At 37.2% G+C, this 22,499-nt stretch overlaps 1 protein-coding gene and 1 pseudogene across 1 annotated transcript in view; one reads left to right on the top strand and one right to left on the bottom strand.

Moving 5' to 3' along the window:
* Nucleotides 1–628: 628 nt before the first annotated feature.
* Nucleotides 629–1,216, bottom strand: LOC101670102 (annotated as a pseudogene).
* Nucleotides 1,217–3,625: 2,409 nt separating this feature from the next.
* TACR3 (tachykinin receptor 3) overlaps nt 3,626–22,499 on the top strand; it is a 79,500-nt gene continuing 60,626 nt past the window's right edge. The window contains exon 1 of the mRNA XM_004748139.2: nt 3,626–4,592. Coding sequence (XP_004748196.1) covers nt 4,045–4,592 — 548 coding nt within the window. The 5' untranslated portion in view covers nt 3,626–4,044. The remainder of the gene's footprint in view (nt 4,593–22,499) is intronic.

Raw genomic sequence — 22,499 nt, 5'->3', positions numbered from 1 at the left:
AAACCAAGATTTAATCACTATTATGTAAAACCTATTAACATCTCCTATGATACCATACTTGGCTTATTTCCAACAGCCTCATGCATTTGCAAAGGTTTTAAATGTGCTCAAACACATTCCCAAGGGTTTTTTCCTTACTGTATCATTCTCTTCATATTCTTTTGGTAATCTTTTTGAGTTAATTATTACTTTCATTTGAACATGATGAAATGTGTAAGGAGTCACTTCAAACATTGACACCACTATGAGCATAGTCTTTCCCTTTACTTGAACTCAGAATTAAGAATTTTGGTTCTTAGGGGTTTTTGTTTGTTTGTTTGTTTTTTCCTGGTCCAGTCCCAGAAGAAGTTTTCACTGTAGAAGTTATTTGCAGGCAGTCTTATGCTTTCTAGCAGTAGTCTACAATCAGGCCCTAGCTTCTTTAGGACACTGCACAGGATCAATTTAAATTATGTATTAGGCTAAGAGGCATTCTCTCAAATGAGTTTAAATGCATTTTATCTTTAGACCACCTACATGATATGTAAATATATATATATATATATATATATATATATATATGACTTAAACACAATGCCTCTGCTCCAAATAAATCAAGGTCAAAATAAATGAAGAGCTCAAGATAACTTCAGGTCCATTTGTCTAAGTCCTTGCGTTGTATGGATGAAAAGCAGCAGCCAGTTATGACAACAGGTGATGCATTCAAAGCAATAGCCATTTCTAAACCATCCTTAGAGAAAATCATACATGGAGTCACACCATTCACACAGGAGTCCAGCAGAACAACCATGCCATCTGGATTTATGTCTTCCCCAGTAAAGAACTGGTAATTTTTGAAAGTAGCTAGAATGTGCCTGATTTGTTCCTCAGTTCCTGTCATAAAAGATTTTACTCTTTCTGGCCTCTGTTCTTTAAGTTTGCCTTTGATTTCATGTAATCTTTGATGTACTTCTTGTAGGCGCCCTTTGTGAAGCTGGTTTCCTGCAAGTATGGTTCATGACAATAGCAACATTAGTGATTACTGTGCTTCCAGTACCTTTGCCCTCCGGGACTTCAGTGGAAGTATTTCCATCATCAGTAAATCATCAGTGTTACCCTCTGTCCTCCTGATCATCTTCCCCTCTACTTCCAGGCACAACTCATCTCTGATCTCCCAAATCTTGTAGACATTGGAGAACATCTTATCATGGCTGAAGAAGTCCTGGTAGCTGATCATGAGGGCAACAGGAGAAAGACCACTAAGGAGCTAATTTAGCCAGAGCCTAGAGCTCTGAGCTAGTGGTGCAGCCTGAGCAGCGCTGGCAGGGAGGAGGAAGTGAACAGAAAAGCTACACTCCCATATTTTAAATGTAAGAGTATAGGATCCTTCTCTAAGAATCACCTTCTGGTATGTTACCATTACCTCTGCCCGTCCTCCTTTTCTCGGGAGTCCAAGGCTAAGACTTTGGAGTTCTTAGAGTAATAGAGAGAGGAATTAGAAAACCAGCAGAGTGAACTTGGATGAGGGCAAGATTTAGATTCTGAGGCTACAATGAGCAGATTACTCATCAAATTCTCTTAGGAAGAAGTCTAAGGAAGTTTCTTTCTTAGCCATTATCTTCTAAACCTTCCCATGTTTCAAAGCATAATCTTCTGATAAGTCTATTTTTTGGCACTTCATTTCATCCTTACAAAGAAATTTTTGTAAATTGAAGTAGAGTTGACACATAATATTACATTAATTTCAAGTGTGCAACTTAGTGATTCCACAACTCTATGTATTATGCTATGGTCACCACAAGTGTGGCTACCATCTGTCACCATATTTCCTATTACAATACCAGTAACTACATTCCCTATGGTATACCTTTCATACCTGTGTGACTTACTCATTACATAACTGGAAGCCTTTATCTCCCATTCCCTTTCACCCATTTTGCCCATCCTCCCTTTTCCCCACTCATAAACAACAACTTGCTCCTTATATTTATGGTTCTGTTTCTGCCCTTTTGTTGGTTTGTTTTGTTTTTTAGAGTCCACATATAAGTGAAATCATATCATGTTTGTCTTCCTCTGACTTATTTCACTTACTATAATATGCTCTAGGTCCATCTATGTAGTCACAAATGGCAAGATCTCATTTTTTATGGCTGAATAATATTCCACTGTATATATGTGTGTGCGTGTGTGTGTATGTATATAATATATTACATTATATATTATATTATATTATATTATATATGTTATATCTTCTTTATCCAATCTTCTATCAATGGATATTTTGGTTCCTTCCATATCTTGGTATTGTAAATAAAGCTGCAATAAATGGAAGGGTGCATATATCTTTTCCTTACAAAGAAATTCTTTAAGAAATGTTTACAGAATCCAGAATCCAGTGAACACAATATCCTCCTGTTCAGTTGCACATTCCCAGTTGTACTTTCATATTCCACCATCCATAATACTTGCTCTAATGTCAAAAATAAAAAATAAAATAGAGAATAAAATTTTTAAAAAATAATGTCAAAATACTGCTAGACTGCAGGCTCAGTGAGAACAGGGTTCATATCTGGTTTATGTCTGTAGTTTCACTGCTCCATCCCTAATACTTGGCACAGCTCCTAGAAGGAAATATATTTCAGTACTAATGGGAGGAACAACTGAAACAATGAATGAACAATAAATCCTCTATTAGGATATACAGAGATTCTCTCTGTGGAAGGCAGATCTAAAAGGAAAGCCATGACCTGGATCCTTCTCTTCCTCTGAAAGAAAAGAAGTCACTCGTTACACCCTTTTCACTGGGGGCCTGGGTGGCTCAGTAGGTTGAGCATCTGCCTTTGGCTCCAGTCTATAGAGTCCTGCATTGGGTTCCCTGCTCAGTGAGGAATCTGCCTCTCCCTCTGCCCACACCTCTACCCCACTCTCTCCCCCTCTTAAAAATAAATTTTAAATTAAAAAAAATATTTAAATAAACCACTTTCATTGTAAGTACTTCCAATTCTATCATTATCATATATATATATAATTTCCACTCAGGGAAAAATCTGCATCTCGGGTTTCTGATTTACCCTCAGTGTATTATGACATTCCAAGGTGAGCAGAATCCTTCAGAAGAAACCATAGTCTCTGTCCGGAGGAAGGCAAAGGAGACTAATTTCTGGTGACAGAGATTACAAGAGGACAAATGGGTAGACCCTGGAAGTGGGAGAGGAGAAGGGGTCTGAGAAGTGAGAACAGACACACAAGCAGAAAGTGAAGCGAAATTCCCAAGGCCAGTGACACCTACCAAAGTGTGCGTCTAGCTGTACCCACAGCCTGCAGCAGGTACACCCACACACGCTCTTGGCAAATCTCCTGGGATCGTGCCTCCGCTTTAGGGGTGAGTGGTTTAAATTGGTTTAAAAAGGAAATGTCTGAGAGCAGGGACCTCAGCAAAATATCTTGAAGTTAAAAGAGGAAAAAACAACCTTGCCCAGATTTTATTGCAACTATGAAAGTGCGGCTTTTCTTGAGCGTCTCAACCTGCCATGCTCCGGCTGGGTGGATACAAGTAGGGAGCGAATGAATGAAATGCTAAGAGAGGGAAGGAGCGCAATCGTGGCCCACGAAGGGGTTCGTCAGCTCCGCGGCCCCCACAACGTCACCAGAGCAGGGGATTGAACGAGACTATAAAGCCCGCTGCCGCGCCTGAACCCCAGTTCTCCAGCCATTCCCCGGGAGCTAGCGCAGGGGCAACCCCGGACGTCCCCGCTGGTGAGGGCTCTTAACACCGCCCTTCCCTCGCATCTCATCCATCTGCCTGCTCCAGTCGCAAAGTCCTCGGAGAGAAAGTGACTCCCCTGCTACCCATCACCTGCTGGCTCAAAGCATCTCATAACCAGCAAGGACAGCGGTAGCTTCTCTACCTTGCTTCCAGGCGGGGCTGAGGTCCGCCCATTAGCAAAGGGACCAGGCGGGGCTGAGATCCGACTGTTAGGAAAAGCAGAGAAGAACTTCGAGGGAGTCGGCTCCGGCTAGCTGGCGGCGGTGAGTGGGGAGGTCCGGGGCTGCAGACTTGCGGCGATGGGCTCTCTCTCCGCAGCCGCGAACTGGACCGACGGTGCGGGCACCGCCAGCGCGAACGCCGGGAACCTGAGTGCGGCGCTCGCCGCAGGAGTGGCGGCAGGGGCGACTGAGACTGAGTGGCTGCACCTGCTAGTCCAAGCCGGCAACCTCTCCGCCTCCTCCTCCGAGCCGAGACTGCCCGCAGCCTCCCCGGAGCCTACGCAGCCCCGAGCCAACCTCACCAACCAGTTCGTGCAGCCGTCCTGGCGCATCGCCCTCTGGTCCCTGGCATACGGCGTGGTGGTGGCCGTGGCGGTCTTCGGGAATCTCATCGTCATCTGGATCATCCTGGCCCACAAGCGCATGAGGACTGTCACCAACTACTTCCTCGTGAACCTGGCTTTCTCTGACGCCTCCATGGCTGCCTTCAACACCTTAGTCAACTTCATCTATGCGCTTCACAGCGAGTGGTACTTCGGTGCCAACTACTGTCGCTTCCAGAACTTCTTTCCTATCACGGCAGTGTTCGCCAGCATCTACTCTATGACGGCCATTGCGGTGGACAGGTGAGGAGAGAATAGGAAGGAAGGGGGGAGAAGGGGGAGAGAAGATCTGAGCAGTGGGATAAGTTCACCAAGTGACATGGTGACAAGATGGATTTGATAAAAGGAAAGGGCCTGGAAAGAGTTCTTGGAGAAAGGAGGTCACTAACCCATAGATCCTCATCCAACTGGCTGAACCAGTTTCTGCTTCTATGGCCTCCCCCACTCTCCACAACCCTTGGTCCCATTAAGTGCATCTAGAGGGATTGAGAAGACCAATGAGGGAGATGGGGAAAATGCATCATTCCCAGTAGGACAAACTCAGCTAGAAACAATACTAGCAGGTTTTCCCAAATGGCCTCAAACAATTGCTGCAAAATTTATGTTCTCTGTAAAACTATGTTTTGGTCTTCCTTCTGTTAATCACTGTTCTGTCTGAGAAATGGACAATGAGTCACCACCCCCCACCTTTTCTCCTCTCTCTGGTCTGCTGGTCTTCATCCCCACCCACCCTATTCCCTATTCTTGTTGCAAGGCCAATACTGGCTTGTCCTCCCAGTTATGGAACACCCATTAGAGGTAACAATGCCCCTCCAAAAGACCGTTGTATGCTGAAGTTGGGTTAGATTTCACTTTTAATAATCTAAGTAGGCTATGAGCTGGGTACACCTTGTTCCTGGAAGATTACATACAGCCAATGTTTCGGATGATAGAGGGAAGACCCTAAATAACAAAGGGTTTAAAAATGAGAACTGCCATTTTATAGCTATTTAAGATAATTTTTAAGAATGCTCCTGCATATATAGTGGGGATTCTGAAATTCTTAAGCAATTAAAAGAAGCCTGATAGACCTCCAATATTTGTTCCCATATTTAAGTTTTTAAAATTTCTCTTGCACCTACTTTCTCCCATTGAACATTATGAAATATGCATACTTGTATTAAGACAGTGGAAACCCCCCACTTATAATTGAAAGCTGATTACACTTTAATCAATATTATTCTAAAAACCAACAACACTGGTTCATTCATCTCTGTTCTGTGACCTGCAGGCAGCTGCATAGGGGACAGAGGAGGGAGAATGTAATTTTAAGTTCAAGTCTCAATGTTCTTTTTTAAAATATTTTATTTATTTACTTGACAGATCACAAGTAGGCAGAGAGGCAGGCAGAAAGAGAGAGGGGAGGAATCAGGCTCCCTGCTGAGCAGAGAGCCCTGATGTGGGGTTTGATCCCAGGACCCTGAGATCATGATCTGAGCTGAAGGCAGAGGCTTTAACCCACTGAGCCACCCAGGCGACCCTCAAGTCTCAATGTTCTTAACCATGAAAAGAAAAGAGCACTTTTTTCAGTATTAACAAAATAAAATGAGACTTAATATTCTTACTACATTAAGACACCATTAAGAAATAAAATAAGAAAAAACAAGTTCTTTCTGTAAATCCATCCTCTGTATTTACTATTTTGAAATAGCACAGAGATATTGAAAACATAAATCTGTAAGAACTACAGTCACATGCTAGACTCAAAGGATTAAGTTGAAGGAGCAGTGGTTAGTAGCCACTAACTAGGATAAATAAGCACAAAATCACATTTTTAAAAAGGCTCTGAAACTGTTAATCTTGTATCTAACCCCTTCACTTTTGTAGGGACAGCAGTGAGTACAAAGAAGGAACAAAATCAACTCCAACTGAGGAATAGAGGAAACTGCCTCTAATCTTGCTCCAAGATAGAAACAAATGTTCCTTTAGTTTGAGCATCTTCCTTTCTTTTTTTTTTTTTTTTTTGGTTTCCCTTTCTTTCTTACTTTCTTTTTTTTTTAATTACTTGTAAACATGTGATTTTTTAAATGGGACCAGCAGGGGAATTAGCATATCATGTTATAAAACTCTCACAGCTTCTTGAAATAGTAATAATTCCTTATAAGGTTTAATGAAAATTTAGTGTGTGTGAAATTGGTTTTTCAATTCTGATGAGTGAAAAGGGTTATTTTTCCAGTTATTTTCTGCCAACAGTTAGACAAAATCTGAAGTGGTCTTGGAGTTATTTTAATTGCTACAGTAAGACTTGACTCAATATTTAACCCAGATGATAAATGGGATGAGGTTAGCCTAAGAGTATTTGTTCTCTCTCTGCTTTATTTACAAAAGAGTAACTAAAACTATGTTTAGGGAAATATTACCTCAAGGAAATTTACTGTGAATCTTTGGCTCTTTCTATAATTTGTAGTTGTCATCCAAAGATTTGAAAATGTCCCATTTTGGGAAGCCTAGGTGGCTCAGTCAGTTAAGCTGCTGCCTTCGGCTCAGGGCATGATTCCAGGGTCCTGGGCTCAAGTCCCCCACAGGTCTTCTTGCTTGGCAGAGAGGCAGGGAGACTGCTTCTCTCTCCACCTCTGCCTGCCTCTCTGCCTGCTTGTGTACTCAGTCTCTCTTTCTCTCTCACTCTCTAACAAATAAATAAATAAATAAAATCTTTAAAAAATTTTTTAAAATGACCCATTATATCTACTAAAATTACTGCTGTAGTGAGCTCTGAACATTCTGTTAAAATTATGGGGCAAAGTCTTATAAAATTAATTAGGGTCACATAGTAAAAGCAATATATATATACACTAATTGAATGGGTGAAACATACGATCATCATAGCATAAGATATAATCCCAAGTGGCACTTCTATAACTAGCAGAACTCTGGTAGATACCAAGGTTACATTCACGGTAATGGGAAAAACTATGTTGAAAATGAGTTTGCAGCATATTTAACAGACCTCGTGTAAAGACAAAATCTTAAAACATAACACATTTAGCACACTAATTAGAAGATACAATACTAATATAAAAAGAACAAAAAACATAAACTTTCTGTTTAGGAAAACAAATGTCTAACAAGTATAAAATTATAGGCTACTTACATTACATATCTCCATTTCTTCACCTGCCGTTTGTTCCTCAAGCTACTCAAATCTGAATTTGTCTCCCAACACCTTCTCTGAAGATAAGTTGTGAAACCCAATGGGCATTTCACTTCCTTGATTTTTCAGTAGCATTTCTACCAGGTGCCTCAATGCTTCTTGCCTTCTAAATTTCCATGTACCCATGGTCTGTCTTCCATGCTTATATTTCTCATTCTCTGCCTCTTTGTAGTGGTTAAATACATAGGTTCCTGAATGCTAAATCCCTGGCCTGAGTTTGTCCTAACTTTGTTCTCTCTCCCCAAGTAAGTTCATGGCCTTATTTTTCACTTTTGAATAAAGAACTCCCATTTTTTTTTTCTGTCATCTAATTGGTTTTCTTCTGGATTGTAAAGATACATAATAATCTGCGCAATTATAGGCAAATATAAATGAATGAAAAATTAAGACTGGAGAAAATACAAACAAAATTACAGTGAAGTTATAGCATAGATATTCCCAAAGTTAGAGTTCTAATCATTAATGAAAGTTGAACTTCAGATATATCTGTGACTCTTGATATACCTGCAAAAAAATACAATTAGTAATAGAGTATACACTGTCCATAAAAGCAATACATACACATTCTTTAAGAGGTAAGGAATTTCTAGTATTGAGTTTTAAGAATTTTTTCATATGGGTAATAGTGGGGTTACTGTCCTCAAACACAACTGTCACAAATGCAAAAGCTGGTCTCCTACAGGTGTTTGTTAAGTGTTCTTCTGGGCGAGCTAAAGGCAGGTGCCAAAGCAGCATTCAGTGAATAAAGTCCTCAGAGTACCAATTCTCTAGTTGAACAGTTTCCAGATGTTCAGGTTTGATGCATTGAAGAAACTACAAGAAGGAATAAAGTACATTTCCCCCAGGAGTATTTTTCTCACCTAAACTTTGGATATAGCTTGAGAAGCAGATAACTCAAAGTTGTGAAGTTAGGGCTAAAGCTCTCCAAATCATCTTCCTTCCAGCTCCCAATCTCTGATCCTTATCTATCCTCTATACCAGTCTTTTATTCCAATGTATTATTTCACTCATTCATTTTGAGAGGCGCATATGCACAGTGCAAAAATAAAAAGTATAAATGTAAGAAAGTTAAATTTATGTATGCTTATCCTACTCCCCAAATATAGCCAACCTATGATCTTCATATTCACATTTCAACTCTCATCTGTGATATATTTATAAAATCTCACATATATGTATAATATATATACACACATACTCTGGTGCATAGTACTTTATATACATGCATAAACACAGATGTCCTTCTTTTAATTACTATAGTGTCACATTATTGTCATTTTTAATTTAATAAACTGTTCTTAAACTTTTATTGAAAAAATTATAAATATTGGATATTATTTACTGTAACTCAAATGACCCAATCTCTGTCCCAGGCACTCCTATCTTCCTTTGAGTCCCTGAATATATGGTGCTTTATTTTTGCCACAAAGTCTTTGAACACAGTTTACCATTTCAAATTCCCTTCTGCCATCTCCTCATTAGTTACATTTACTTACTCTTCCTTTAAATAATAGCTAAAATGTCACATTCACCAGGAAACCTTCCATGAGCCTCCCAATTTAATTAGATGTCTCTTTATAGACATCTTAGCACATGGTAGTCATGGCAGCTTTCATATATTAAATTTCATATTTATTTTTAAGAATATTTGATTAATAATTTCCTCTAATAGACTTGTAAACACCATGAAGACGGGTTCAATTTTGACCTTAGTGCTTTTTGTATCCTTACGTTTATGACAGTGGTTTGCACACGGTAAGCACAGAATCCAGACTGCTGAATAAATGAATCATAAGAGTAATTAAACAAATGAAAATCAAAGTTCATTCAATCTCATTATAAAGGAGATTCAACTCCATCTATTAAAATTGGCAGAGATTGGTAGGTATATAATGAACAGGGCATTTTTTACATATAGTTTTAGATTGAGCCATATGCAATTGTCATTTTTTACAGTTTTTTTTATTGTATTTATTTATTTGGGAGGGCCAGGAGCACAGAGGGAGAAGCATACTCCCCACTGAGCAGGGGTGGGATGGGGAGATTAGAAGTGATGAAGAGGACTACTGATGAACTATTATCAGACCTCCCTAGGGACTCTGAAATCACTGGAGACTGGCAAGAGGTGGTTTGCAAGTAAAGATTACTAAGAAAATGTGGATATTTATGTTAATGTTACCATATTTATACACGTGTGCCTGGAAACTCCAGAGGACTGATGTTATATGCAAACATGTGACTTTTAAATCTCATTTTGGTCTCATAGGTGCCTCATCATTTATTTGATCATTTTGGGGAGGGTGGATTTTTAATGTTTCTAGTTCTTTGAATTTTGGTTTGAAAAATATCCTTGAGGGTCACCTAATGCAGCTCAGTCGGTTAAAGGTCTGACTCTTGATTTCAGCTCAGATCATGATGTTAGAGTCCTGAGGCTGAGCCCTGTGATGGGTTCCTACTTAGGATTTTCTTTCTCCCTCTCTCTCTGCCCCTCCCCTGCTCTCTCCTCTGCAGCCCCCACCCTCTAAAAAAGAAAGAAAGAAAGAAAGAAAGAAAGAAAGAAAGAAGAAAGGAAGAAAGAAAAAAAAGAGGGAGAGAAAAGAAAAAATATCCTGAATATATTGGCAAATTGAACTTCTGAACGATTTTGACAAAATATATCCAACTGTTAGAATAAACCATATAAAATATTGACATTTTAAACTATAAAAAATGGAGGGATGCCTGGATGACTCAGTCGGTTAAGCATCTGCCTTCAGCTCAGGTCATGATATTGGTGTCCTGGGATTGAACCCCACATCCAGCTCCCTAGGGAAAAAAAAAAAAAGAAAGAAAAAGTAGTGTCATCACATTGGTAGAGAGCATGACAGTTTCTCTGGAGAAGGAAGCCATGTCTTTCTCCAGACTGTTGTTTGGGACATGTTATATCTGAATCTGCGAACTCCTAAGTTACAAACTTTAACCTCTGCTGAAATTTTTGTGATGTCTATTTGTGTTGAAAGAGAATTTAGGGGGCACCTGGGTGGCTCAGTGGGTTAAAGCCTCTGCCTTCAGCTCAGGTCATGATCCCAGAGTCCTGGGATCGAGCCTCGCATAGGGCTCTCTGCTCAGCAGGGAGCCTGCCTCCCCTCCACCCTGAACCCCGCCTGCCTCTCTGTCTACTTGTGATCTGTCAAATAAATAAATAAATAAAATCTTAAAAAAAAGAAAGAAAGAATAAATGAAACAAGATGGGATTGGGAGGGAGACAAACCATAAGTGACTTAATCTCACAAAACAAACTGAGGGTTGGTGGGGGTTATGGACATTGGGGAGGGTATGTGCTAGGGTGAGTGCTGTGAAGTGTGTAAACCTGGCAATTCACATACCTGCACCCAAGGGGATAAAAATATATTATATGTTTATAAAAAAGAAAAAAAAAGAGAATTTAGAAGAATGATCTTTTTCCTAATCTTTGTTCCATTAGCAATTTCTTAATGACCAACATTCCTTCATCTTCTACTTGCAAATATCTCTCCTTGGGGCTCAGCCATAAATGTTATGTCCAGGATGGGGAATTGTCCATACCTCCTCTTCCCCATGCCTCATCACTCTGAGCATAAATCATTTTTATTGAGGCTTGCTCACTGGTACATTAAATAAATGCTGCAAAATAGACAATTGGGGTTTGCAGCCCTACCATTTCATTAGACACGGTCAGAGTGTGAATCCCATTTTAAATTCAGCAGGTTCTCTAACACATGGGGGATTTTTAGACTATGGATTTAACAATCTGATATAATTCCATATGTGCAACAAGGTTGATTTGCTCTGAATGGTGAGACTTTGGGGAATTTTGTTTTGTGCTTTTTTTTTTTTTTTTTTTTAAAGATTTTATTTATTTATTTGACAGAGAGAGATCACAAGTAGGCAGAGAGGCAGGCAGAGAGAGAGAGGAGGAAGCAGGCTCCCTGCTGAGCAGAGAGCCCGATGCGGGACTCGATCCCAGGACCCTGAGATCATGACCTGAGCCGAAGGCAGCGGCTTAACCCACTGAGCCACCCAGGCGCCCCTGTTTTGTGCTTTTTAAATTATCTACTTCTTTTATATGAAATGAATTATTAATTAATTAAAGTTCTATAGATAGTGGCGAAGGCCACACAACAATGTGAATGTACATAATGCCTGAACTGTACACTTAAAAATAGTTAAAATGGTAAATTTTATGTATGTTTTACCACAGTACAAATTTTTAAAATATTAATAAAGTAAATATTTTTTAAAGAATCAATAGTGACTTAGATGTATGCCAAAGAGCTGGGACTCCAAAACAGAACAACTTGAATAAACTTTGTATAGACGTTCTTGTGGTAGATGTCTTATGGTAACATTTTAAAACACATTTTCTAGGCTAAATTCAAATTTATGAAGAAATCTCTGGCAAGAGAGTACTGTTAACGTTATAATACATTATTTTATAGGCTCTGAAATCTTTTTCCCAGGAGTTGCATAATAGTATCTCAGATGTGTGGGATAATATAAAAGCCTGGCTAAAGGTACAAGGATAAACTTAGTTTGGTATGTGATACAGGTTTTTAAATATTTGCTTAAATCCCCCATTTTGAGCTTTCATTATCACTTACGAGATTTTCTTTTCTTCCTGTCTGCCCAAGTATCAAGCTTATTTAAAATTCTCTTTTATGCACACCTATAATTAAAGGAAATATGTATTTGATTGTTTGGGGGGGGAGAGACATTTTATTTTATCATTTTATTTTATTTTGTTTTATTTTATTTTAAAACATTAAAAAATTTAATTAAAAAATGTTTAAATTCCCGCACAGTTTACAAGCAGTGTTATATTAGTTTCAGGTGTATAGTGTAGTGACTCAGCACTTCCATACAACACCCAGAGCTCATCATGACAAGTGCACTCCTTAATCCCCATTGCCTCTTTCACCCATCTCCTGACACATCCTCCAAGATAGTATTATTTTAAACCCATATTTAAGATCATAGACTAAATAGTAAAAGAATAGGAAGGAATGGGAAAGTGAATTGCGGGAAGTCAAAAATCATTAAACAAGACTGATTATATCACTAACCAAGAGTGGTCCTAGTTTTATCCTGGAGCTGGTTTATACTGATGAGGGAATCAACTACACACATTTCTTCCCAACTCTGCATTTAGTGATGTTATTTTGGTAGCCTGAAATCATGGTAAGAGTTTACACCACGAAAATCTGCAAACACTAGAAATCAGAAGTTTTGTTTTCTGTTTGATTTTTTTTTTTTCCTGGAGTGTCTATAGTTAAACATTTACCAGCACACAATTCATTATACTTGTAGTCACTTAACACGTATTTCATGAGTACCTTTTAAGTACTAAACATTGTATAGGTATGGTACAATTGGGATAAACAATGTAGATATGGCTCATACACTAAACGATACCAATTAATATCTAGCTGAACCCCTCAGCTGTATTCCAGAATCTTAAATCCAACAACTTATTCTACATTACCATTGAGATGTCTAACAAGCATCTCAGACTTTACTGAGATTGAGGTATCTCCAGACTTTACTGAGTTCCTGACTTTCCTCCAAAGTTGCTCCTCCTGCAGTCTTCTGAGGTCAAAATCTGAGCCTCAGGTCAAAACTCTTAGACATATTCTTTTTTTTTAAAGATTTTATTTATTTGACAGATGGAGATCACAAGTAGGCAGAGAAACAGGCAGAGAGAGAGGAGGAAGCAGGCTCCCTGCTGAGCAGAAAGCCCGATGCGGGGCTCGATCCCAGGACCCTGGGATCATGACCTGAGCCGAAGGCAGAGGCTTTAACCCACTGAACCACCCAGGCGTCCCACTCTTAGACATATTCTTAACTCATCTCTTCTTTCATATTCTATATCCAATCCATCAACAAATCTAACACCCCTATTTTCAGAATACGTGTAAAATCTAATCACTTCTTAAGATGTCTACTGTTGTCTCCCTAGTCTTGGTCAATTCATTTCTCTCCTAACTGTTTTCCTACTCCTACTCTTGCTTCTTTTTGGTTTGTTCTAAAAGAAACCACCAGAGTGATCCTGTTAATAATGAATCTGATCATTTTCCCCTGAGCAAGGTATCCAATAGTTCTCCAGTTCTCTCAGGATAGAAATCAAAGTTTGTTTGTTTTTTTTTAAAGATTTTATTTATTTATTTGACAGACAGAGATCACAAGGAGGCAGAGAGGCAGGCAGAGAGAGAGGAGGAAGCAGGCTCCCTGCTGAGCAGAGAGCCCGATGCGGGACTCGATCCCAGGACCCTGAGATCATGACCTGAGCCGAAGGCAGCGACTTAAGCCACTGAGCCACCCAGGCGCCCAAAATCAAAGTTTTTATAATGGTCTACAAGAATTTGTAGTGACTGGTCCTTTGTTACTCTCTATTGTTATCTACTGCTACTCACCACTCCACCACTCTGCTCCACCATCATTAGTCTACTCTGTTTCAGCAATATACTAGTCATATTTCCACATCTCACATGCTATTTTAAAGATGCTTTCTCCAGATAGCTGCATTGTTCATTCCATGTACTACTTCTTAAAATTGCTTTATTCTTTATCAAATGTATCACCTTCTGAAATACTATGTAATTCATTAATCTTTATTCCTTATTGTTTTTTGTCTGTCTGTCCTACTGGGTTATAAGTGCCATGAGGACCAGACTAGACCTGTATTTCAATTAAATGAATGAACAATAAAGTTCATGATAACTATAAAAACACATAATAGGGAAAGCACATGTAGAGTTTAGAACAGAAAAAGAAATTATAGAAGCATCTTTAAAGTTCATTGTACAGAGGAATAGAAAATATCTCCTAATAAATTGACTATGAGTAGTTAATATTTAAATAAAAATAAAACATCTTAAATACCTACACAGTCTAGTGCATGATTATAGTATCCAGGTGAATTACATATAAAGAAAAAGACTTCGAGATTTTCAAAGCATAAGGAACAATTTTGAAGAAGAAAAAATACTCATAAGATTGAGTGTTTATGTTGAATAAGTACTATTAATTACAATTTAGAATTCCCAGATAAATAAACCTCTTAAGTTTAAAAGATGGTACAGTACCATGTGTACTGATTTTTATGCCTTCAAGTTGAATGGATATATGTAGGTAGTTTTTTCCAATTAGCTAACTACATGGTATAAAATATATTCAAAATTCCTAAACTATGCATCATGTTTTCAATAGCTTAAACTATTTCACTTCTGAAATCAATATATTTTTTATATCTCTTCAACAAAGACTTACATAATCTTAATTTCATGTTAAAGGATATAATATTTCAGAATCAAATAAAATGAAGATAATCCAAGATTTTTAAATAATAGATTAAAATATCTTTCCTATACAAGATATTACTGGCAATCCTCATTCACCAGTCACAGAACCATTGCTGATAAATATCTTTAATGAACAGCAATGACATCTGCTTAGAAACATATAAAATGATACCAATTTTATAGCTTAGCCCCTCACAAACAGAACACGTATGCTAAAGACTAAATAAATAGATAGCCAATTTTATACATGCACTTCTCACTTTGCACAAATTTCAGTTACCGGATTTAGTTCTCTCAAGAACATAGCTATAATTTTAGTTACCAAATCATATTAACTGTAATGTGGTAGTGAGATATGAGGAAAGGGCATGTGTTCTTGAGTCCTATGATTAGGTCCAGTCATTTTGTGAGCATATGCCTCTGGCCTGTGAACTTCTTAAGTGTTTTTCTTTTTTTTTCTTCCCCCTTAGATGACACAGGATGGCTAAAGTGGGCTAAGTGGAATACTTCCAAACTACTTTGAAGGCTATCTGGGACAGATTTGGCATAAACTTCCCCTGGGACGGTTAGACTCTAATAATTATCTTTCCCTGATTGATTTATTTCACTTAGCATAATACCCTTTAGTTCCATCCACGTCAATGCAAATGGCAAGATTTTGGGGGGTTTTGATGGCTACATAGTATTCCACTATATATATATGTACCACATCTTCTTTATCCATTCAACTCTTGATGAACATCTAGGCTCTTTCCATAGTTTGGTTATTGTGGACATTACCGCTATAAACATTCAAGTACACGTGCCCCTTCAGATCACTACATTTGTATCTTTGGGGTAAATACCCAGTAATGCAATTGTTGGGTTGCAAGGCAGCTCTATTTTCAATTTTTTTGAGGAACCTCCATACTGTTTTCCAGAGTGGTTGCACCAGCTTGCATTCCCACCAAAGTGTAGGAAGGTTCCCCTTTCTCCACCTCGCCAACATCTGTCGTTTCCTGACCTGTTAATTTTAGCCATTTTGACTGGTTTGAGGTGGTATCTCATTGTGGTTTTCATTTGTATTTCCCTGATGCTGAGTGATGCTGAGCACTTTTTCATGTGTCTGTTGGCCGTTTGGATTGTGACAGAAATTTTTAAAGGTCTCAGAGAATTTGTCATTTTTCTCATTGATTATTAAGACCATTTTGCACTGTTTCAACTTGCATGGTAATTTTGATGTTCTCATACTACTTTGCAAAGTGAGACCTGCTGGCAAGTCAAGTATCACAATCTAATTGCCTAAGTTTGGTAATAAATAAATACTTTTGTCTCAGGCATTTGCACACTATTTAGATAGCACATATAGACCATTCTATTCACCAAACATAATTATTATATTATTCAAGAATAAATCTTGCCACTTGCAGTGATCAATACTACTAACTGGAATTTAAATAAAAACTAAAAAAGTACCTTTAGAGTATAATGCTAAGCCAAATAAATCAGTCAGAGAAAGACAAATACCATATCATTTCACTCATATGTGCAACTTAAGAAACAAAACAAATAAGCGAAGGGGGAAAATAGAGAAGCAGGGGGCAAACCAAGAAACAGACTCTTAACTACAGAGAACAAACTGACAGTTACCAGAGAGGAGGGGTGGTGAGTGAAACAGGTGATGGGGTTAAGGAGGGCACTTGTGATGAACACAGGGTCATGTATGGAAGTGTTGAATCACTATATTGTATACCTGAAACTAATATTACATTGTATGCTAACTAACTGGAATTTAAATAAAAACTAAAAAAGTACCTTTGTCAGAGATACAAATTATATAGTGTGGAACTAGAACTGAAAAGAAAATGGTAGAAATGAAATACCTAATAGGAAAGACAACCCAGAGAAATAAGAATAGCTGAATACCAGAAACTATTAATATATGATGTCAAAAATAAGCAAATCATCATCTAAATGGATTTTGAAATGCATCCAATATAACTCATTTCTTTTTTTTTTTTTTTTTTTTTTTTTTTTTTTTTTTTTTTTTTTAAAGATTTTATTTATTTGTCAGAGAGAGAGCGAGTGAGAGTGAACACAGGCAGACAAAGTGGAAGGCAGAGTCAGAGGGAGAAGCAGGTTCCCTGCGGAGCAAGGAGCCTGATGTAGGACTCGATCCCAGGACGCTGGGATCATGACCTGAGCCGAAGGCAGCTGCTTAACCAACTGAGCCACCCAGGCGTCCCTATAACTCATTTCTAACAGAATTCTTGGTGAATTGCAATATATGGTACTTTCTTAACATGATAAATATTTATCTCCAAATGCAATATGTGAGAACTATAAGAAATAAACTTTACACACACACACGCACACACACACATGCACATACATACCTGCACATACATAAAGCAAAAAAACTAAATAGTATAAATGTATCCACTGTCTTAAGGCTCTATTCTAGTAAAACCACAGTGGAAGTTGAATAGAATCTAAAATAGTCTACTACAATTTTTCTGACAATAAGTTGTTGGCTCTAACCAAGAAATGTTTGTTAATAATAAAAATAATACTTGACTTATTTTGCGAAGCATGATACGCTCTTGTTCCATCCATGTTAGAAAGACAACTATCATATGATCTCCCTGATATGAGGAAGTGGTGATGCAACATGGGGGCTTAAGTGGGTAGAACTACTATCAATGAAACAAGATGGGATTGGGAGGGAGACAAACCATAAGTGACTCTTAATCTCACAAAACAAACTGAGGGTTGCTGGGGGGAGGGGGGTTGGGAGAAGGGGGTGGGATTATGGACATTGGGGAGGGTATGTGCTTTGGTGAGTGCTGTGAAATGTGTAAACCTGGCAATTCACAGACCTGTACCCCTGGGGATAAAAATATATGTTTATAAAAAATAAAAAATTAAAAAAATAAAATAACATAAAATAAAAAAATTTAAAAAATTATATAGTTTAGCCACAAAATCAAAAGTATTAAAGTATAATTAAATAGTAAGTACATTTTAAAAATTATTTTCAATATAAATGATAGACACAGGGTTAATAATTTTAACTTATAATAAGCTCCTATAAATCAATAAGAAAATTTTAATGCAAATATACAAAATATGACAATTTTTAAAAAATTATTACATAAATAAATGAAAAATATTTCTTATTAAAGAAGTATTAGATATTAAAATATTATCTTAACAATAATCAAAGATGTGCACATTCATTTAAAAATATTTTATGAGGGGCACCTGGGTGGCTCAGTGAGTTAAAGCCTCTGTCTTCAGCTCGGGTCATGATCCCAGGGTCCTGGGATCAAGCCCCACACTGGGCTCTCTGCTCAGCAGGGAGCCTGCTTCCCTCTCTCTCTCTGCCTGCCTCTCTGCCTACTTGTGATCTCTGTCTGTCAAATAAATAAATAAAATCTAAAAAAAAATTAAAATAAAATAAAAAATAAAAATACTTTATGGTAATACGGTGCTACTGAAAGTTAGAAAAGTAAGCATTCTAATTTTTTGCTGGTGGAAATAGAAATCAGAACAACATTTTGAGAAATTAATTTGGTAACATGTATACTAAAATTGCTTACTCCATTAAACAGAGCAATTCTAACTCCAGGTATCTATCCATAAAAAATAAAGTTACAAAGAATGACTTTGTTGTTTGCAATTTTTTCACACTATAATAGGTCGGAAATAGACATTCTTATGCATGTTTTAGAATATTCTTTAATGATTAAGAATAGTATTTTGAGAATATTTATATTCAAAGAGTGTGCTATATGATATTAAATACAGAGAATGTAGATAATTACAAACAGGTACAAAATACAGTGATATAATAATAAATGTATAAGTATGCATATGCATAAATAAAATAGTAAAAAGGAAATGAAAAATGAACCAGGATATATGTTGTTGTCTCTTAGTGGCAGGATTATGGGGAATTTATACTTTCTTTTTTTTAAGATTTTATTTATTTGAGAGAGAGAGAGCACGTGGAGGGACAAAGGGAGAGGGAGAAGCTGGCTCCCCACACAGGGAAGGATACCAGGATCCTGGGATCATGACCTGAGCTGAAGGCAGACATTTAACCAAGTATCCACCAAGTGACCCTGTATTTTTTTAATATACCCTAGGATCCTTAGTTTAATAACCTGGGTGGGGGGATGTAACTTTCTATAAAGCAGGTTAAGAATATTTTTCCAAAATTTATTTTATAGAAAGACCTGAATGTTCATATGCTTTCTTATTATTAGTTACTTTGCTTATTTACTGGATCATGGTTTTCCCTTGTAACTGTTCCTTAGAACTCATCTGAGGTTCTTTGCATGTACCTGTTCCTGCAAGTCTCAGGAGTTATGTAATAGGGGATATTTAATGACCCTTTGTACAGTATTTTCCATTCATCTGCTATTTGGATACAGTTTCACTATTTGATTTGTTAATTTTTAGGGGAAATCACTCTGATAGGTTGTTTTTTTTTAAAAATCCTACAAACACCACCTATATAAAGTTTCAAAACAAATGGAGAGAAGTGTTGACATTGTCTGATGTGATGAACTATCCTCTGTATTTACATCGAGTTCATTAATCAAGTTCAAATTTTCTTCATCTTTACTAGGCTTTTTTATTGTTGTTTTGCTTTCTGTTCTATCAGTTACTGAGAGAAGTATGTGATAGTCCAACTGTGACTGGCAATGTAGTTTTCACTTTAGTTCTGCCTATTTTCCTTTGCACATTTTAAAGCAATATAATACAAATCAGGATTTGTTATGCCTTTCTGTTGAACTTGTCCTTTTTATCATTATGAAATGTCCATCTTTATATTTAATACCACTTCATGCTTTCAAGTCTAATGTTTGTGACACTTACATAGTCTACCTTTTGTTGCAGGGGGGGAGTTAGTATTTACATGATAACCCCTTACACACAAATATTTTAATACAAAGAATATCTAATATGATTAGAAATCACAAATTTGATTTCAATGATGTCTGAAAATCTAAATTCCATAAGGTAGAATTGATTTTTAAAATTAACATAAGGTAGAATTGATTTTAAATGATGTACCAATGCAGGATATTTAATGCATGAATAGATTCATTTAACAGCCATCACAATCAGAACACAAAATAATTTTTTCCCGTATGCTACACCTTTGTATTCATACCTTCTCCCTGCCCTAAGAACTGGTTATCCATGATTTATGTTTCACCACTGTAGTTTGGTCTTTTGGGAAAAGTATCATATTAATATAACCATACAACAGGTAAGCTTTGAGTACAGATACTTTCACTAACTATAACATCTCTGAGATTTATCTAAGTTGCTAAGTGTTTCAAAAGTTTGCTCCTTTTTATTTCTGAAAATATTGCATTGCATGGCTATACCAAATTTTGTTTGTTCATCCACCACTGGTAAAAACATTTGTGTTGTTTCTGGTTTTGAACAATTATGAATAGAGTTGCTATAAACACCCATGCAAAGATTTGCGTGTGAACAACAGCTTTTATTTCTCTAGGGTAATTAACTAGGTGTGAGACTGCTGGGCCATATAACAATTAAAAACTTTATAAGAGGGCACCTTGGTGGCTCAGTTGGTTAAGCAACTGTCTTCTGCTCAGGTCATGATCCTGGAGTCCTGGAATCGAGTCCCTCATCAGGCTCCCTGCTCAGATAAATAAAACCTTTAAAAAAAAAAAAAAAAAACCTTACAAGAAATTGTGATATCATCTCATACCTGTCAAAATGGCTATTATCAAAAAGACAATAACAAGGGAGGATGTGGAGAAAAAGAAACCCTTTTGTACTTTTGCCAGGAATATAAATTGGTGCAGCCACTATAGAAAACAGTATGGAGGTTTCTTCAAAATATTAAAAATAGAACTACTATACAATCCATCCACTGCATTTCTGGGTATTTATCCAAAGGAAGTAAAAACACCAATTTTAAAAAATATATATACCCTTATGTTCATTGCAGCATTATTTATAATAGCCAAGATAGGGAAATAACCAAAGTGACCATCAATAGATGAATGGATAAAGAAGATGGGCTATATGTATGCAATGGAATATTATTCAGCTATGAAAAAAGAAATGAAATGATCTCACTGATATGAGGAATTTAAGAAACAAGACAGAGGATCATAGGGGAAGGGAGGGAAAAATGAAACAAGACAAAACCAGAGAGGGAGACAAACCATAAGAGACTCCTAATTTCAGGAAACAAACTGAGGGTTGCTGGAGGAGAGAGGGATGGAGGGATGGGGCGGCTGGGTGAGGGACACTGGGGTGGGTATGTGCTATAGTGAGTGTTGTGAATAGTGTAAGACTGATGACTCACAAACCTGTGTCCCTGAAACAAATAATACATTATATGTTAATAAAACCCACAGATAAGGGGAAAAAAATGAAATCATACCATTTGCAACAATATGGATGGACCTAGAGGGTATTATGCTAAGTGATATATTCACAGAGAAAGACAAATATTATATAATTTCACTTATATGTGGAATCTAAAAGACAAAAGAAACGAAACAAAAACAGACTCATAAATACAAAGAACAAACTGGTATTTGCCAAAGGGGAGGTGGGTGGGCAGATGGGCAAAATAGGTGAAGGGGATTAGAAAGTACAACCTTTCACTTGTAAAATACGTAAGTTATGGGGATGTGAAGCACAGTATAGGGAATATAGTCAATAACATTGTAATAACTTTGTATGGTGATTGATGGATAACTACACTTACTGTGGTGAGCATATTGTAATGTATATAAATGTCAAATCCCTGTGATGTACACCTGAGAATAATCTAATATTGTATGTCAACTATACTTTAATAAAAAGAAAAGAGAAAAAATTGTGAAACTATTTTCCACGGTGGCTACATTATTTTCTATTCCTACCCACAGTATATGAGAGTTCAGCTTATTCCAGATCCTCATCAGCAGTTGATATCGTCAGTAGTTTTGTTTTTATTTTAGCAATTCTAATGTGTGTAGTTGTATCTCAATGTGGTTTTAATTCACATTTCAGTAATGGATAATTATGTTGGACATCTTCATGTGTTTATTTGTCATTAATATTTCTTCATCAGGGGAGTGTTTGTTCAAGCCATTTGCCCATTTTTAATTTTTTTTTATTATGTTAGTCACCACACTGTACTTCATTAGTTTCAATATTCATTGCTCCATGATTCATCATTTCCCCACAATAATACATTGTTGCAATATGTGCCCACCTTCACACCCATCACCAGGCTAACCCATCCCCCCACACCCTTCCCCTCTGAAGACCTCAGTTTGTTTCCCCAGAGTCCATAGTCTCTAATGGTTCATCTCCCCTTCTGATCCCCCCCTTTGTCTTCCTCTTCCTTTTCCTAAAATCCTCCATGCTATTCCTTATGTTCCACATATAAAAACCATATGATAATTGTCTTTCTCTGCTTGACTTATTTCATTTAGCATAATCCCCTCCAGTTCCATCCATGTCAATGCAAATGGTGGATATTCATCCTTTCTGATGGCTGAGTAATATTCAATTGTATATAAGGACCACATCTTTATTCATTCTTCTGTTGAAGGGCATCTTTTCTCCCTCCATAGTTTGGCTATTGTGGACATTGCTGCTATGAACATTGCGGTG

Source organism: Mustela putorius, unplaced genomic scaffold (genome assembly GCF_011764305.1).
Source record: "Mustela putorius furo isolate JIRA1106 unplaced genomic scaffold, ASM1176430v1.1 tig00003871_pilon_pilon_pilon, whole genome shotgun sequence".
Lineage (NCBI taxonomy): Eukaryota > Metazoa > Chordata > Mammalia > Carnivora > Mustelidae > Mustela > Mustela putorius.
Note: the sequence above shows the minus strand (reverse complement) of the source record. Positions and strands in the feature narration are given on the sequence as shown.